General features: G+C 37.5%; 1 protein-coding gene across 1 annotated transcript in view; it reads left to right on the plus strand.

The window, feature by feature from the left end:
• Cul5 (cullin 5) overlaps positions 1–18,723 on the plus strand; it is a 97,715-nt gene that overhangs the window by 62,687 nt on the left and 16,305 nt on the right. Inside the window, exons 12-18 of the mRNA XM_004856511.4 lie at positions 6,956–7,088; positions 8,042–8,173; positions 10,917–11,040; positions 11,454–11,629; positions 12,776–12,937; positions 14,010–14,128; positions 15,596–15,719. Of these exons, the coding sequence (XP_004856568.4) occupies positions 6,956–7,088; positions 8,042–8,173; positions 10,917–11,040; positions 11,454–11,629; positions 12,776–12,937; positions 14,010–14,128; positions 15,596–15,719 (970 nt within the window). The remainder of the gene's footprint in view (positions 1–6,955; positions 7,089–8,041; positions 8,174–10,916; positions 11,041–11,453; positions 11,630–12,775; positions 12,938–14,009; positions 14,129–15,595; positions 15,720–18,723) is intronic.

The raw sequence follows: 18,723 nt of genomic DNA on the forward strand, positions 1-18,723 counted from the left end.
TTCTTTCTTAACTTCCTCTGTGACCCATTGGTTATTCAGAAGTGTGTTCTCTTTCCATGTGTCTATGAAATTCTTGTAGTTTCTTTTGGTATTGATCTCCAATTTGATCATACTGTGATCTGATATTATATAGGGGATAACTTAAGTTCCTTTGCACTTACTTAGACATGTTCTGTGAGCACGTATGTGGTCTGTTTTGGAGAATTACCCGTGTGCAGCTGAAAAGAATGTGTATTCTGATTTTGTGGGGTAGAACACTCACTCTGTAAACATCTGTTTAAGTTCATTTGCTCAAGAGTTTGATTGAGTTCTAGTATTTTGTTTTTTGTTTTTTGTCTAGTTGATCTGTCTCTTTGTGACAGTGGAGTATTGAGGTCCCCCACTACTTTTATATTAGTGCTTATTTGATTTTTCATGTCCATTAGTATTTATTTTACATAGTTGGGTGCACTAGTGTTTGGTGTATATATATTTATGATTGTCATCTCCTCTACTTGGATTGTTCCCTTTACAAGGATGTAGTGTCCTTTGTCTCTCTTAATCAGTGTTGGTTTGAAATCCATTTGATCTGCAGAGGATAGCTACTCCTGCTATTTTGGGGAGTTCTTGTTGCATGGAGTATTGTTTTCCACCCTTTAACTTTCAGCCTATGAGTTTCATTTTGAATTAAGTGTGTTTCTTGTATGCAACATATTGTTGAATCGTGCTTCTTGACCCATTCTGCCAGTCTATTTCTTTTGATTGGTGAATTGAGACCATTAATGTTGATGGTTATAACTGCTATGTATTGACTTATCCTTGCCATGACTTTTTCTTTTTGTTGGATTCTCCCCCTTTGCATTTAATTTTTTGTCATGCCTGATGGATTCATTCTGCTGGGCTACCTGGGGTTGTGATCCTTGTCTTTTCTTAGAATATTGGTTAAAATTTTTTGGAGTGGTGATTTGGTATTCATGAAGTTCCTCAGGTGCTCTTTGTCATAAGAGTATCTTATTTCTCCATTGATTTTGAAAGATAGTTTTCCAGGGTACATCAATCTGGGTTGGAGGTTGTTTTTTGTATAGGGCTTGAAATAGGTCACTCCAAGCTCTCCTTGCCTTGAGGGTTTGTGTTGAGAAGTCTGCTGTGATTCCGATGGGCTTTCCTTTGTATGTGATTTGTTTCTTTTTCTCTAACTCCTTGTGGAATTTTGTTCGTTGTCTTGGGTTTCTGGAATCTTAACTATTATATGTTTGTGTAGATTTTTTTTTCATCACGGCTAGTTGGAGTCCTGTATGCCTCACTTACCTGTATGTCAAATTCTTTTTTCCTACTTGGGAAGTTTTCTGCCGTTACGTCTGTCAACAGTTTTTTTGCGTTGTCTACACTCTATCCTGTAACTTCATTGACTCCAATCAGTCATCTGTTATTCTTCTTTGCATTGTCTACCAGCTGCTGGATTGATTTCTCATGGTCCCTTACAATTTTAAAGAAATTTTTCTTTTCCTGGTCACTAATTGCAATCCTATCTTCTATATCTGAAATTCTATCCTCACATTGGCTCATTCTGCTGTGTAAACTTTCAATGGAGTTTTGTGGTTTTTTTGTACTGGGGATCGAACTCGGGACCTTGCGCTTGCAAAGCAGACAGCAGCACCACTGAGCTAAATCCCTGGCCCCTCAATGGGGTTTTTAATCTGGAAATCTGTTGGTGTCTGCTTTATATTCCATTTGTTTCCTATGTTGGGATTCCATCATGTTCCTCAGCTCTTCTATTTTTTTATCTGTTTCCACTCTAGAGTCATTAATCATGTCTTGGACAATGGGCACAATCTCTGTTGTTATTATTTCTGATTTCATTTTTTCCAGATCCTGTTTAATTGCCAGTTGAGGGAGTCCAGGTGGTTGAGTATCAGATTGTTCCATCTGGCTTCCCTTTGGGGTTGCCTTAGGTGGTCTGGAAGTATAGTTTTGTGACTTGTTTATGTGTTTTCTCATTTGAACAGATGCAGCCTGCTGTGCCTTTGTTGAGGCAACTTCTTGCTCATTCGGTGGTCTTCAGTTCTCAGCAAGCCACAGGGCATCCTTTTTCTGCTGCTCACTAGTGCACCGATTCCTGGGTTCAGAAAGGTGGCGTTCTGGACCCCTGAGCTGACCTGTTATCTGGGCGGGCTTCTGGCTGGCGCCTGGGCACACTTGGGATGGTATCTTGGCGTGCCTATGGCTAGAGCCTGCCCCCCTATGTACCTGTTGTGTGGGAGCGCCTTTGGCTGCGGGTAGTGTAGTGCTCCCCAGTCCCTGGTGTCTTGGAAGGCTTCTGGCTTGGGGTCTCCACGTACTTACTGATGGTATTGGGTGAGCCACTGGCTGTTGCTTGTACTCCTGTACAGCCCTTTTCCAGGCGGCCCCTTGGCTTGGGCCTGTATGCCCAAGGTGCTGGGGTCATGGTGGGGCCTTGACTGGGTCTGCCTGCAGCCATGTCACTCTGGTCCACGCTGCTGCTTGCCGGTGTCTGCCTTAATCTCCTTTTATAACCTGAAAATTTGACTATTTTCTGAAACAGGAAAACATTTTGCTTTATTTACTTGATTTTTTTTCTTACTAGTCACTAAAGGTATTCTGTTACATATGAAAACATGGAAAATGATTCCATTTACTATATGATAATAAAAAATGAATTTTAATGTAACTTATATTAGTTTTAAAAATGAGCATGTGCAGAGCCCTGGGTTTGATCTCTAGCACAACTCATTGGTAAGATGAATTTGCTCATACTAAGTACAATTTATAAACAATCAAAAAATTTTTAAATTTATGAAATACTAATAAAGCTAAGCTAGTAACAGTACTTTCAGAGTAGTACTAAATAGCTATGCTATAAAGGCTAACTGGAAAAAAAGTCTTTTTTGGGGCCAGGGATTTAGCTTAGTGGTTTCGCTGCCTGCTGTGCAAGCACAAGGACCAGAGTTCGATCCCCAGTACCAAAAAAAAAAAAAATCTTTTGTTGGTCAGGGATTTAGCTCAGTGGTGCGGCCGCCTGCCCCACAAGCACAAGGCCCTGTGTTCGATCCCTGGTACCAAAAAAAAAAAAAAAAAGTCAAAAACATCTTTTGTTCTAGTATCTAGCTAAGAATTACTGTCTTGAAGAAAATTTGTGTGTCATGCTGAAATATTTGAAAGGTAACATTTTTTAAGAAGAAAATGAAACTGACATACCCCAGCGAGACATGTGTACCCATGTTTATAGCGGCACAGTTTCTAATAGCTAAAACTTGAAAACAGACCAGTTGCCCATCAACTGTAGACTGGATAAAGAAGATACAGGGTTTTTTTTTTTTTTTTTAACAAAATGGAGTACTACTCAGACAAAAAGAATGAGAAACTAGAGATATTTATAGCTAAATAGATGCACATTGAAGCCATACTGTTTAAGTTTCTCTGGTGTGATAAACTGAAAGTATAAATAAGGATCAAAATGTGTAATAGATAATTTGAAATAGGAAGAAAAGTCCCAAAGAGGAGGGGGAAAGGAATAAATATGAGAAAAGGAAAAAACAAAAACAAAGTCTTTGTAAATAGGGAGGGATACAGGGGATGAAGGGAGGGCAGGTGATTGGGGGGGAGGGGATAAGAACCAAGAGGGCCACGGATTTAGTTCAGTGGCACCGTGCCTGTCTCACAAGTGCAAGGTCCTGAGTTTCATTCCTGGTACCAAAAAAAAATGAAAAAACAAAAATAAAAGGCAAGATTTATCATGTAAAGGTAGAAATTCCCAACGGTGAATGTCATCATATTGTATACCTTAACTGTATCGATAAACTTAATGAATTAAAAAGAAAAGAAAAAGAAACCTAGGCGTGGTGTCACATGCCTGAAATCTCTGCACATTGGGAAGCTGAGGCAGGAAGGATCCCAGTTTCAAGCCTAGCCTGGGCAATTAAGCAATTTATCAAGACTCTGTCTCAAAATAAAAGAGAATTGGGGATGCAGGTCAGTGCAAAGGCTCTGTTTTTGTTTTGTTTTGTTGAGACAGTCTGGCTGTAGTAGTTCAGGCTGTCCATGAACTCACTTTGTAGTCCAGGCTAGCCTTGAATTTGCAGTGATCCTCCTGCTTCAGGCTTCTAAGCGCTGAGATTACAGGGGTACACCTCTATACCCCAGCTGGCTCTGATTTTATCAATCCCAATTCCACCAAAAAAAGAGGAGGGGAAGAAAAAAGTTTTTTCCCTTTAATATTTTCATCTTTTCATCTTTAAGTTGTATAAATTGTTTGAGTGATACAGTATAAGACACTGGAGTAATACAGTATCGTACTTGATATATTGTCGAAAGGACATTATTTCATTGTAGGGAACAGGGAAAGGAGACGTTACTAGAACCTCTGCAGTTAAGTCCTAGTCTCCTGCGAGCCACGGCAGTACACGGCGAATTACAGGAAAGGTAGAAAAATGAGACTGAGGAGAAGCTCAGCTTCGGGTCTGATCAGTGCTGCTCTGGGCGGCAAAGACGAAAGCCCCCAGTTTACCTTACCGCACCTTTTTTTCAGTACTCAGTACATCAGGAGAAACAAATGTAGCAAATGACTTGCAGAGAGTTCAGTACATCCCTGTAAACAAGATGTAACAATCCAAGAACAACGAGGAACTGAGTAGATGTTTGTTCCTCCCAGGATGTTTTCAGCTCCCAGGATGTTTCTTGTCCTGGAGAATCACAGCTTCCCTGGATCATTGCGGTCTCAGCTGTGACCAGAGGGCAAAAGGAAATTATGTCTCGGAATTCCATAGCTGGGCTGTAGGCAGGAGAACTAAGCTAACCAAAGGATTTTTCCCTAAAATTATGTAGCATTGCTCCTGACATTTCATGTTTTTATAAATTATGAAATATGAAAAATTTAACAGTACCTGGTGATATTAATTGCTTTATCAAATTTGTATCCCCTATAATACTTCCATTAGGCTACTTCTTAAATGAATTACTGAAGTTGCAGACATTATTCTTTAAACACATCAGCATATATGAATGTGCTGTTTGTTTATATTTTCAGTTAAAATTACATTGCCGTTTGCATAAATCTTAAGTGTACAGTTGAGTTTGACAAATGTCTTTACCCCTATTAAAATAAATAGCATCTCCATCATCTTAAGAGTGTTGCCTCATACCTCTTCCTAGAAAGTGCCTTCTCATCTCTTCCAGAGGCAACTATTTTTCTAATTATTTTAACATAGATTACTTTCCCTGGACTAGGACTTTATATATATGGAATCATCCAGTATGCACTTTTGTACGTAAGGGATTTTTTGGGATGCGGGGGGGGGGGGCGGACTGGGGATTGAACCCATTTTCTGTTGTACGTAGGTAACATTTTCATGTTTCTTTATATGGTTGGCTTTATCACATTTTATCCTGGGTGTGTAAATATGTTGCAGAGCATGATTTTTGTTATGTTGTCTGAACTCTGTCCTAATTGTTCGACTAGAAAGATTCAGATTTCAATTTGAATTTTAGCTGCCCTAAAAAGGTGGCACTGACTTAGGATTTCCTTCAAGGAAATTTACCCAGTACCATTACTTTCTTTAAAGTTCCAAGGTTTGCCTGTATCTGACTGCTCTCCTTCTTGTAAGTTTTTCAGTCTTTAAAAAAATTTTTCTCCTGAGTTTTTAATTTTTTTCTAGAAGATTGGTTTAGTACAGTTATTCTGCTCATTCTCAAGTTGAACCTCTCCCTTGTTGTTTTTTTAACTTATTGAATTCACTTCAAGCAACATAAAATCGACCATTTTAAACTTTGAAGTGACCAATTCAGTGTTATTTCATACACTCAAAATATTGTAAAACCACCAACTTATTTTAGTTTCAAAATACTTCTTTTTTTTTTGGTACAGGGGATCGAACTCGGGACCTTGCGCTTGTGAGGCAGGTGCTGGAACCACTGAGCTAAATCCCCGGCCCAGTTCCAAAATATTTCTGCACATGTTTGTAATCCTAGTACTTGAGAGGCTGAGGTAGGATTGCTATTGAGTTTGAGACCAGACTTATCTACTGAGTTCAAGGCCAACTTGAAGTACATAATGAGACTGTATCTCAAAAAGTCAGTACTGAAAAAAAAATGTTTAAAAGTGTTGACCTATCCAGTATAAATTTACACAGGCATATATTTTGTGTGTATGCACAAACTATGATTATTTTTTGATTATTTGTATACTTAGAACAATTTAGGTGGCTTACCACTTGGAAAATAACACTTGAATTTTATGTGCACAAGAAATTTTAAAATGTTGAATACGTATGTTAAAAAGTAAGGAAATAAAAGACTTTCAAGCATGAAAGTACAATATAATGGTTTGAAAATTTTATCAGGAAAGTGAAATACAGATACAGATTGTTCATTGTTCAAGAAGAATTTGCTTACACTTTTTAAAAATGAATGATGATGGATGTCGCATCATTATGGAATAGAGATATATTTCAAGAGTAAAGTAACAAATTTATCTTAATATTGAGAAGTTTTAAATGTTAATTTCTAAATCTACAGCTTTACATAGTTCTCAAAAGTATTCTAGCAGCTATCTGGGTTAAATCTCCTAAAAGCCATTGTCATGCCCAACAATAGAGTGAAACAAGCAGGAGCTCAGAGGGCAGAATTGTAGGGATTTTTCACTCTCAGGGTTCTGCAAGAGTAGAATAAGCACTTTCAGGATCCTAAGAGTAAGTGCCTTCTTAAATCATGAACTCTTAACATTCTGCCCTAATCACAGAATTGTTTAAGAAATTTTATTGTGCTTAACATAGGAAATTAGTGTTTGAAGAATTGACTTTAGAGGGCTGGGGATTTTAGTTCAGTGGCACTGCACCTGCCTTGCAAGCTCAAGGTCCCAAGTTTGATCCCCAGTACCAGGGAAAAAAAAAAAAAAGAATTGACTTTAGAAAAAAAAATTGCAAATAAGTATCAATCATTTTCAATTGCTTTTGTTTTTTAGAGTGGGGTTGAAAACTCAGCCTGAATCAAAGTGCCCTGAGTTGCTTGCCAATTACTGTGATATGTTGCTGAGAAAAACACCATTAAGTAAAAAACTAACCTCTGAAGAGATTGAAGCAAAGCTTAAAGAAGTGGTATGCAAATTTTTTTGTATTTCAGACTTTTAAATTATCTTGAGTGTTTTGCTTAGAAGACTGTCTATGATAGTATCAATAAAAAAATGTATATACTGCCGGACATGGTGGCACACACTTATAATCCCGGCACTTGGGAGGCTGAGACAGAAGGATTGCCACGAGTTCAAGGCCAGCCTGGACTACATGGTGAGTTCAAGACCAGCCTGAACTACGTAGCGAGACCCTGTCTCAAACAAAAGAAAAGTGTATACTATATCTGTAAGCACCAATTTTATGAAGTTATACAGTACACAACCTATATAGGACATTTATTCTTCTACCTAAAATTGTTTATTCTATACCTACTTAAAGGGTATTTTGTTCTATACCTACCTAAAATTAAATGTTATTTAATTCTTTCCTGATTTTTTTAGGTAATTAAATTCTGTATCTTATTAAAGAACAAAAAAATGGAAGGATTTGGAATAGTACTTGATGAGATATTGGCAGTTTTCCATTCCTTTTTTGTGAGAGCTCACATAAGACAGAGAAATGAGGATAGATAAAAAGAGTTGTTTGCATTTTTATTTGTGTCTTGGTTATTAATGGAATGATGGAAGCCTAGGGATACAGAGAGGAAAAAAAAAGTAGGATAGGACAAGTATAGACAAAAAGGCCTAGAGAGATAATTAGTGTCAGAGAATAAGTGAAGAAGGTATGCAGAAAAGAAAATTAGGGAAGAGCCATTGATTTTCATGTAAAGTATTGTCACATTTTATGTAAACAAATATTGGTATTTCTAGGGACTAAAGGGTCATTTGGTTATGGTCTCAAATTTGCTAACTTTGAAAGTAGTGAAGTACTGTATGTACTAGTTATTTTCAGAAATGAATAATTGATTTAGTAAACCTCTATTTGTATATGCTTATTGAGAATATATTAGAATTAAAAGTAACTTTGTTTTTATGCAGCTCCTGGTACTTAAATACGTACAAAACAAAGATGTTTTTATGAGGTATCACAAAGCTCATTTGACACGACGTCTTATATTAGACATCTCTGCTGATAGTGAAATTGAAGAAAATATGGTAGAATGGTTAAGAGTAAGTAAATTTTTTAAATATTTGGTTTTCTAATAGAGCACATGGTTCATATGTGTGCTTAAGTGATATGTATTTTAATAGTAATTGTTTTGTTTTTGTTTTTGTTTTTTTGGTACCATGGATCGAACTCGAGTCCTTGCGCTTGTGTAGCAGGCGGCAAAATCACTGAGCTAAATCCCTGGCCCTTAATAGTATTGTTAATATAAAAAAAAAAAAAGGATCATTTTATAAGAACATGGATAGCATCAAGTGTAATAAAGATACCTAATACATTAAATTTGCTTAACAAAATCTTGTGGTGAAGCACCTTTGTTCCTGTTGTTTAGCTCCCATTTTTACTCTTATTTGGACAGACCTTAATAAACAGGCTACAGGACAAGTCATTTAGTTTTTAAGGTGTTTTTCATACTAAATGTTTAACTACAGAGTTGTTTACAAATAAATAACAAGAAGTACTTCTGAACTATGGAAAGACCCTTTAGATGGTGTCCTACGTAGAGAAATCAATGCTAATTATAACTGTAAATTCTCATATTAAATATTTTTAACATTTAATTTTAAATTCTAAAAATACCTTTATCCATACTTTTAAATTTTTATTGGTACATGTTTGCAGTACATAATGAATATATTCATTGTGGGTAGTTGGTACATGTACATAACACATCTTACTTCTTTTTACATTCCCTTTCCCATCCCTTCCTGGCTGCATGTCTTTAATGCACTTTAATTTTTTTTTTTTTTTTTGGTCAACTTTTTGTCAGATGTATAACAACTAATGTGTATTTAATACACTATAATTTTTTTTTCAGTACCGGGAGTTGAACTCAGGACTTTGTGCTTGCCAGGCAGGGGCAACGCCACTGAGCTAAATCCCAGGCCCTCAATACACTATAATTTAAAGCACAAGAAACTTTTAGAATTAAAGTATTTTATTTCTTTGTAAAAACTTATTAAAAGTAGTTAGGAAAATATTTGTAATTCATATTTCTTAGTTTTATATCTAGAATATCTAAACTCTTAAAATATAACAATAAAATGATGGGTACCTCAGTTAAAAATGGGCAAAAAATTTGAATACACATTTCCTCACAGAAGATACACAAATGGCCAATATGTACATCACCAGGCATGGTGGCATACATTTATAATCTCAGCATTTTGGGAGGCTGAGGGAGGAGAATCACAAGTTCCAGCCCAGCTTGGGCAATTTAGTAATTTAACATGGCCCTGTCTCCACATTTAAAAATTTTTATTTATTTAGTTATTGGTTTTTTGAGACAGTGTCTTGCTATGTAGTTCAGGTTGGCCTCAGACTCACTGTGTAGCCCAGGCTGGCCTTGAATTCACAGCTATCCTCCTGCCTCAGCCTCCCGAGTGCTGGGATTACAGGCAGGTGCCATCACACCTGGCTATGTCTCCAAATTTTAAAAAAAGCTAGGGCTTAGTACAAAGGCCCTTGGTTCAGTCACTGGTACCAATGAATGAATGAATGAATGAATGAATGAATGAATGAATAGGGATATAGCTCAGTGTTAATAGTCATTAGTAAAATACAAATCACATCCACAGGATAAGCCAGATGCACTATTGCATACCTGTAATCCCAGCTACTCAGGATGCTGAAATAGGAGAATCATGAGTTCCAGGCTAACCTTGGTTACAGAATGAATATGAGGCCAGACCACAGTTTACGTAATGAAAGAGACTGGGGATATAGCTCAATGTGACAACCCTGGATTTTATTCCAAGTACTGATGGGGAGAGTATCTTTGAATTCTTGATGATGGGAAATAATAACTACTATAATTGACCAAAGTAAGTTTTCTTCCAACCCTAGCAGTAGGCAGTTCATGATGAGTTTTCTATCTTTTTTTCTTTTCTTTTTGAGATGGCCGCACTCCATAGTTAAAGCTGGCCTTGGACTGTGTAGCCTAGGCTAGCCTCAAACACATGATGGTCTTCCTGTCTTAGCCTCCTAAATGCTGAGATTACAGAGGTGCGCCACCATGCCCTGCTTTCATGGCAACATTAGTAATTTGTAGGAAGCGGGTTAGGAAGTGGAAACGGGAGCAAATAAAGTAGGGTTTCTTTTTGGAGTGATGAAAACATTCTAATGTTAGATAGATGGTGGTGTTGGTTCACAACTCTGAATATACTGAAATCTACTCAAGTGATACGCTTTTAAAGGATGAATGATGTGATTCAAAGGATGAATCTCATGGTAGGTGATTTACATATCTCAAGCTATCCTTCAAATGAATTACTGTCTTTGGTAGCTGATCATGATGTGCTTCTGGGTTTGTTTGTTTCTGTAGTGCCAGGGCCTTGTGCATGCTAGGCACGCATCTCTACCACTGAACTATACCCCTAGGTCTGTGCTTCTGTTATGTTTGTCTTCATTTGTGGATCTTGGAGTTAGAAATTAAGTTTGTACTCTATGAAGTACATTTATTGTATATTAGCCACTGAGGTTGAGCCGTGTTTTTTGGAGTACTATCGTTAACTGTTAACAATACTATCGTAACTGAAATCTGATGTATACTGGAATTAAAACTACCTGTACTGTCTATCCTATTTTGTTTCTAAGACATTTAATCAGTATTAGATTGTAAATATTCCAGTAAACAAGGGAGAGAAGAAAATCTTTGAACTAAAGCACCTAACAGTTTTCTTTTAAAGTTTTTCCTTTAGTAATACATCAGATTATGTATTTATTATCTCTTGTCTTTGGTTTCTGTAGGAAGTTGGTATGCCAGCAGATTATGTAAACAAGCTTGCTAGGATGTTTCAGGACATAAAAGTATCTGAAGATTTGAACCAAGCTTTTAAGGAAATGCACAAAAATAATAAGTTGGCTTTACCAGGTATTATTTTATAATTGCATAGATGTGTGTATTTTTAAATGTTTTAAAATAAGAATATTTTTGATGGGCTGGGGATTTAGCTCAGTGGTTTCGCCGCCTGCTGCGCAAGCGCAAGGACCCAAGTTTGATCCCCGGTACCGAAAAAAAAGAATATTTTTGTTTTCCAGCAATTAAAAATAATTGTCAGCAGACATAGATCCAAATACATTAGGAAGTCCACATTTTTTGGAGATAGCTGACAAAGCAGAATGTTAGATTTGTGAATCCTTATTTTGAAACAAAAGAACACTTTTAATAAAATCTTTAGAGCCTTGTTTATTCTTCACCAAAGTTTAATCTGTGTTATTTATTTTGAGTTTAATCCATTGTCAAGATTTTTTATATTTTATATTTTCTCATATTTTTACCTTTAGCTGATTCTGTTAACATAAAAATTCTGAATGCTGGTGCCTGGTCAAGAAGCTCTGAGAAAGTCTTTGTTTCACTTCCTACCGAATTGGAGGATTTGATTCCTGAAGTAGAAGAATTTTACAAAAAAAATCATAGTGGTAGAAAATTACATTGGCATCATCTCATGTCAAATGGAATTGTAAGTAGATGATAGATATGTTAGTTCAGCTATTGGTTTGGAAGAAAGTAGAAAGACTTCAAGTAAGGATTACTTAAATTAGTTGTTTTGTGCTCTCACATATAAAAATTTGAACAGGAATAATGGATGTATTATATGCAGTAGTTTGGACATAGTCTTCTAGTTGTACCCTCATGCTTGAGGGAAACTTCTGGAAGTTTTCTTCTTCATTTCCACTTGTATCACATTAGACAGAACTCAGTCATATGGCCATATTTTGCTACAGGGAGATGAATCACTGAGGTCTGGTAAAATTTTTATTACCGTGTGTCTTGCTGAGACAAAATACTTGACACCCAAAGTTAAAGGAAGAAAGGTTTATTTAGCTCACTGTTTGTAGAGGTTTCAGTTCATAGCTGGCTGGCTCCAAGGCAGGGTGGCATGGCAGAGAGGCATCAGAGGAGAAACAGTTCGTGGCATGCAAAAGACAGCAAAAGCAAGCAAGTGACAAGCCCCTCTCTCTCTCCCTCCCTCCTTCCCTCTCTCTCTCCCTCCCTCCCTCTCTCTCCCTCCCTCCCTCTCCCTCCCTCCCTCTCTCTCCCTCTCTCTGTGTGTGTCTCTCTCTCCCTCTCTGTCTCTCTCCCTCTCCTTCTTTCCCTCTCTCCCTCCCTTCCTCCCTTCCTCCCTCCCTCCCTCCCTCCCCCTCTCCCACCCTCCCTCTCCCCCTCTCCTTCCCTCTCTCTCCCTCCGTCTCTCCCTCCCCCTCCCTCCCAGGAATCAAACTCAGAGCCTTACATTTGCCAGGCAGGTGCTGTGCTGCTGAGCTATATCCCTGGCCCACAACAAGCCTCTTTCAGACTCACATATTTTATCCAGGTTACCTGTCCACACTCACATCCTTAATCGTAGTGCCCTTAATCCTACCATTGCACCAGGAATCAATCCCAGTGTCACATGCTCTATCCATCCATCTCTGAAAAGCCCCACCTATGACTGCATGAGGCTTTGGGAGGACATCCAGACACAAGCCATGATACCATGTAAGGAAGAATAGATATTAAAAGACAATTAGTAGTCTTTTTCACATATTCTCTCATTCATCAGGTATTTTAGATAGATTGCACTTATTATGAAGAGATTATTACTCATTAAAATTATCTCTTACAGATAACATTTAAGAATGAAGTAGGTCAATATGATTTGGAGGTAACCACGTTTCAGCTGGCTGTGCTTTTTGCATGGAACCAAAGACCCAGAGAAAAAATTAGCTTTGAAAATCTAAAACTTGCAACTGAACTCCCAGATGCTGAACTTAGAAGGACTTTATGGGTTTGTTTGTTTATTTTATTTTGTTTTTAAAATTGTATCTTCTCTCAGCTATAATATGTGATTGGCCTGTAATTTGGGAAGGGTAGTGCTAGAGATCAAATCCAGAGCCTTTCATGTGCTAGGCATCTATCACTGAGCTATCACTGAGCTACACTCCCAGCCACTGTAAACTTTTAAATTTATAACACTCTTAAAATGATTTTTAACCAAGAAAAACACACTAATGAGGTATTTCTGGGGAAAAAAATTGAAAATAGATAAGTACCAACACAGAGAGAGATACTGAGTTGGTGCAGTATTTAAATGTTTACCTATGAGGAGTCTGAAGAAATGTACTACACTTAATTTTTATACTGAGAGTGTGTTCAAAGGTTTTATGATGACAAAACATCTAAGAGTTAGAAACCTTTGGTCCTAGCTGGGTGTGAGGGTACATACCTATAATCCCAGAACTCTGGTGGCTGAGGCAGGAGGATCCAGAGTTCACTCTAGCCTGGGGAATTACTACCGGATCTCAAAAAAAATAGGGCTGGGAATATAACTGCAAAGGCCCTGGGTTCAATCCCCAGTACTTTCCAAGGAAGGAAGGGAGGGAAGGAGGAAGGGGAGTGAGAAAGGAAAGGGAAAGGAAAGGTGAGAGAAGAGAAAAGGAAGGAAAGAAAAAGGGAAGGAGAGAGGGAAGGCTTTAGTCCTTTTGAGTATTTGTAAGATATATTCATTAGCTTCTTGCTTATATAATTACATTTTACTTCTCCTATGTAGACTTATTAAAACCTCCAGAATAAATTATTTCCTATTGAGGAAAGAGCTGACATATAATTGGCAAGTGGTGTTTGCTATGGTCCCATGTGACCAATTCTAATTTCTTGTCGTAATATAAAGAAACCATTTATTGCTTCCCCATAACCAAGTCTTTTCTCCTCTTTTTCTTCATTGTGCTTTTACATTGTTATAATCAGAGGAACCAAATAAAATTTAAATTGTAAATTTGTATTTATATCGTTTTGCAAAATTGATCTTAGGATTCCATACTGTTTATAGATGATTATTTTTTTCTCTTTGTTCTTCATAGTCTTTAGTAGCTTTCCCAAAGCTCAAACGGCAAGTCTTACTGTACGAACCTCAAGTAAGCTCACCGAAAGACTTCACAGAAGGTACCCTCTTCTCAGTGAACCAGGAGTTCAGTTTAATGTAAGGTTTATGTTGGTTGATTTAAAATAAGAATACTTTGTTTGAATGTTAGTGCTTTTACCAAAATATTGTTTTCCTTACATGATATTTAAAACAATAACTGTATACTATAGTAACTGTAAATTTATGTCATTTAGTTTTTTATTAAAAATATTAGGGGTTAGCACTCGAGAGGCTGAGGCAGCAGGACCACCTGGAGTTCAAAAACAGCCTGGGTTACATAGCCTGAACTCTACTACATAGTGAGACTTTGTCTCAAAAAAAAAAAAACAAAAGCCAAATGAGGGGCCAGAGGACAGAATAGGACCAGAGAGCACAAAGGGGCAGAGCTTCTAGGGATAAAAAGGGATAATCAAATTTAATGAACTGGAGATGGTGAGTTCCTTACAATAATTTTCATAACATATTTTTAGTGTCTGACATTACACTGTATTGGCTTTCATCTTTAAATTAAACATTCTTTTGTACTTTAAAGCATCTTTATTCAAGCAGAGGATATTTTTTCTGAAGATCCAGGTAGATAATGCTGAATTGCAACCCATATATCTTCACTGTATAATTAATTATTTTTATGGCAGTATAAGTTATGTGAAGGTTGTTATTATAAGGAGCATAGCCATTTTAGTTTATAGTTTAGTTTTTGTTTTTTTGAGATAAGGTCTTGCTATGTAGTTCAGGAATGCTGTCTTAGTTACTTTTCTCATTGCTGAGACAAAATACCTGACATCCAAAGTTAAAGGAGAAAAGTTTCATTTGGCTCACAGTTTGTAGAGGTTTCAGTTCATATTCAGCTTGCTGCAAGGCAGGGCGGCATGGTAGAAGGCCATCACAGAGGAGAATAAGTCTAAAGCAAGTAGGTGGGCAAGAGCAAGCAAGAGGCTTTAGCAGCTTCTTTCTGCTCCTTTTTTTAATCTTCTGTCTAGACTATTAGGATTAGGGTGGGTACCAAACCAGTCAGTGGACTGATTTAGTAATCACCCATCCTTAATCCTAGCAGTGCACACACTCTAGAGCCAACCATCTCTGAAAAAAACCCACCTATGAGGTGGTGCACGAGGCTTTGGAGGTACATCTAGACACAAGCCGTAACACTGGCCTTGAACTCCCTGTGAAGCCTAGGCTGGAGTGGAACTTGTGGTGATCCTCCTGCCTCAGTCTTCCAAGTGCTAGCATTACAGACATGTGCCACCATGCCCAGCTAACATAGCCATTTTATTTGTTTGTTTGTTTTTGGTATGGGGGTCGAACCCAGGACCTTGCGCTTGCAAGGCAGGCGCACTGCAGCTGAGCTAAATCCCTGGCCCCATAGTCATTTTATTAACAGGTGATGTTATATTTGCAAGAAATCAAAATTTGTCTTAAACCAAGCTATGTGTTAGTTATCTAAACAGTTCTGGATGTTAATTTTTAAAATATTTGTAAATGTTTTCTCTCACTGTGAAATATTTGATTCAATATTTTTTACAGAAAAAATGCAAAAGTTCAGAAAAGGGGTAAAATCAACTTGATTGGACGCTTGCAACTCACTACAGAAAGGATGAGGGAAGAAGAGAATGAAGGAATAGTTCAACTTAGAATATTGAGAACCCAGGTTTGTGATATTCAGATAAAATGTCTAAATTTTGAAAAGACTTGGTGTTTTATTTCATTTAATCTTTAACCTTATTTGAATTTAAAAGCATGTAGGTATTCAATCTATTTGTAAGAAGAAAGCTAATTTTCATTTTACGAGAATTTAAAAATAGTATTGATGGAACTCTCCAAGCACACTAACAGAGATACGATTTGGTGTCCTTCAGTAGATTGATTTATTTGTTAGATAAAGCCTTGGTTTTATCCAGGTGTGCTGACACATGTCTGTAATCCTAATTTCTTGGAAGGCTGAGACAGGAGGATTGAAAGTTCCTGCTCGGCTTGGGCACTTTAACAAGACTCTCAGAATTAAAAGAAAAATGAAATGGGCTGGAGAGCTCAGTGATAAGAGTACCTGGGTTCCTTCCCCAGTACTGGAAGGGGAATGGGGAGTCTCAGGAGCAGACAATTTTAGGATTGAACTATTTATAATTGCATTTAATTTTGAGACTTCTAATTCCATTATTATCCAGTTAGGAAACTTACTTTATTTAGAACTAAAACAAGTTCTCTAATATCCATTCCTTCCTTAAAAGTATTTTAAAACTATTTGATACCTTCTGAACATGATCAGGAATACCTGATGCATAGTAATGTGATTGTTTTATCTTTAGGTAGGTTGGGGGTTTTTTGGGATTTTGAGTTTTTGAGACAAGGTCTTGTGACATAGTCCAGGCTGGCCTTGAACTTACTACGTAGTCCAGGCTGGTCTCAGACAAACGGCACTCCTCCTGCCTCAGCCTCCCAAGTGCTGGGATTATGGTGTGTGACATCATTCCTGGTTTAGATAAGTCTTTTAAAAACCAAATTTTTTCACTTTTACTGTTTATATTTAATATTTAAAACTCCTGGCCATTGCAATAAAATATGAAATAAGACAAAATACTTCACTATTTGTTGATCATATAATATGATAAAGTAGCAGAAAAGATGAATAAATAAAAAACTTATTTTTCTATGTAGTAGTAAATAAGAGGCAAATAAACTGAAAAACCATAAAATTCATTGGCTTTTTTTTTTTTTTTTTGGTACCAGGGATCAAACTCGGGACCTTGCGCTTACAAGGCAGGCGCCAGAACCACTTAGCTAAATCCCTGGCCCTGGCATTTTTTTTTCTTAAAGTAGGACCTGTATAGAGTAGCCTTTTACTGAGAGGTTCTAAAAGGATAAATAGAAACATCCAGTTTGTTTTTGTTGTTTGTCTTGTTTGGTTGGATTTTTTTTCCTCCTTTCTTGTTAAAATGTTTTAAGTTGGTTGGGCATGGTGGTGCATTCCTGTAATTGTAGCACTTGGGAGGCTGAGGCAGGAGGATCACCATGAATACAAGGCCAGCCTGTAGCGGGGACTGAACCCAGAGAGTGCTGAGGTATAATCCTTAGTCCTTTATATTTTGAAACAGTCTTGCTAAGTTCCCCAGACTGGACCTACAGTTGTGTTCCTCCTGTCTCAGCCTCCCAAAAAGTTAGAATTACAGATGTGTGCAGGGCCCAGAAGAAATGTGCGTTTTATCTACTTGATTAATTTTTTTTGTACCAGAAATTGAACTCAGGGCCTTGCATTTGCCAGCCCGGCACTGTGCCGCTGAGCCACATTCCCAGCCCTTGAAATGTACCTTTTAAAGTGTAATTTTAAATGAGCTATGATAAATAAATATACCTCTTTGTCCTTCATCCCAATTAAAATGCACATATTTCTAATCATGCCAGTAATTTCCCCATCTCTTGTCCAGCCAGTCCTCCTACTTTGCCCAGTTGATTCTTAACACCATTGCTTAGTTTTGCCTGTTCCGAGTGTTTAAGTAAATGGAATCAGAGTGTGTGTACTGTTGTGCCTGGCTTCTTTTGCTCAACATGAAAGAACATTTTCTTTCATGATAAGGCCGAGTAACTTGAACAGCTGATTTTTTTCCCGTATTAATACCACATATGCCAAGTTTTGTATAACAATTCACCTAGCATTATTTTTGAAATTTTACAAATTGATTTTCAGTTTTATCAAAATAAATAGATGAGAGTGATTGAGAAACTCAAAAAAGAAGCAAATGGGGTGGTGGTGGTGGTGAAGGAAGTTGGCTCTGCCAAATATAATGTATTGAAATGTCTACAAAAATGAAAGAGAATTGTAAGAACATTATTTGAAGAATAATCAGAATTAAATAAGTATAGTTGAACTTCATGCAATAAAGGAAATAATTTCTGTAACCCATGGAAAGGGAATGCCTATTCAATAAAAGGTGCTGGGAGATTTTACTCTGTGGGAAAATGATCAGGATTCATTCCTAGTTTATGATGTGCCAAAATAAATTACAGATGGACTAAGGAGTCAATGCGTAATGGGGTAGCAGGTATAGTAATACTGTAAGATGTGCAGAAAAGTGTTCTTTTGTCTGAAAGTGATCTGCAGTTCTGTTCAATCCTGTAATCTAAGCTCTTTGTGTAATGATCAGACTTTTTAAATTTCTTGATCCTATTCAACCCATGTCTATTGTGTATTATTCTCATAGATGGCATTTGGATATATTGAAAGTAAAAGGATCTTACTTGACCTTGTAGTGACACTGAAGGGATTGTCACGTCCAGTTTTTGTAGCGTCCTGGATTCTTGCCCTTTGGTAGACATGGGGTGGTGTCTCTGTCCCCTTGGGAATTTGATTTTCTGTTGGTATCTGGTGCTGGTGTCTGTAGTAGATGAACTTAAGATTTTTTTCTTTTTCCCTACCTGATAAGAGCCACATGGCCTCTTCCCTGCCCTTTCCTCAGCTCTTACTGAACCTTTGAGCCCTCTGAGCCTGCCCTGTCTGATGTGTGGCCCCTTGGCCCACATGGCACACTGTCACTTTTATCGGCTTCTGCTGAGATCACCCTGCCTGCCCTGCCCTATTGCTGCAGTTCCTGTGGCAGGTCCGTCATCTCTAAACTGTGTGTCATGTGGGAAGTGGGGAAGATTCAGGAAGTTTAGATAGA

This window comes from Heterocephalus glaber, unplaced genomic scaffold (genome assembly GCF_053883595.1).
Source record: "Heterocephalus glaber isolate CG9 unplaced genomic scaffold, H.glaber_assembly_v1.0 deba00001429, whole genome shotgun sequence".
In the NCBI taxonomy this organism is placed as follows: Eukaryota; Metazoa; Chordata; class Mammalia; order Rodentia; family Bathyergidae; genus Heterocephalus; species Heterocephalus glaber.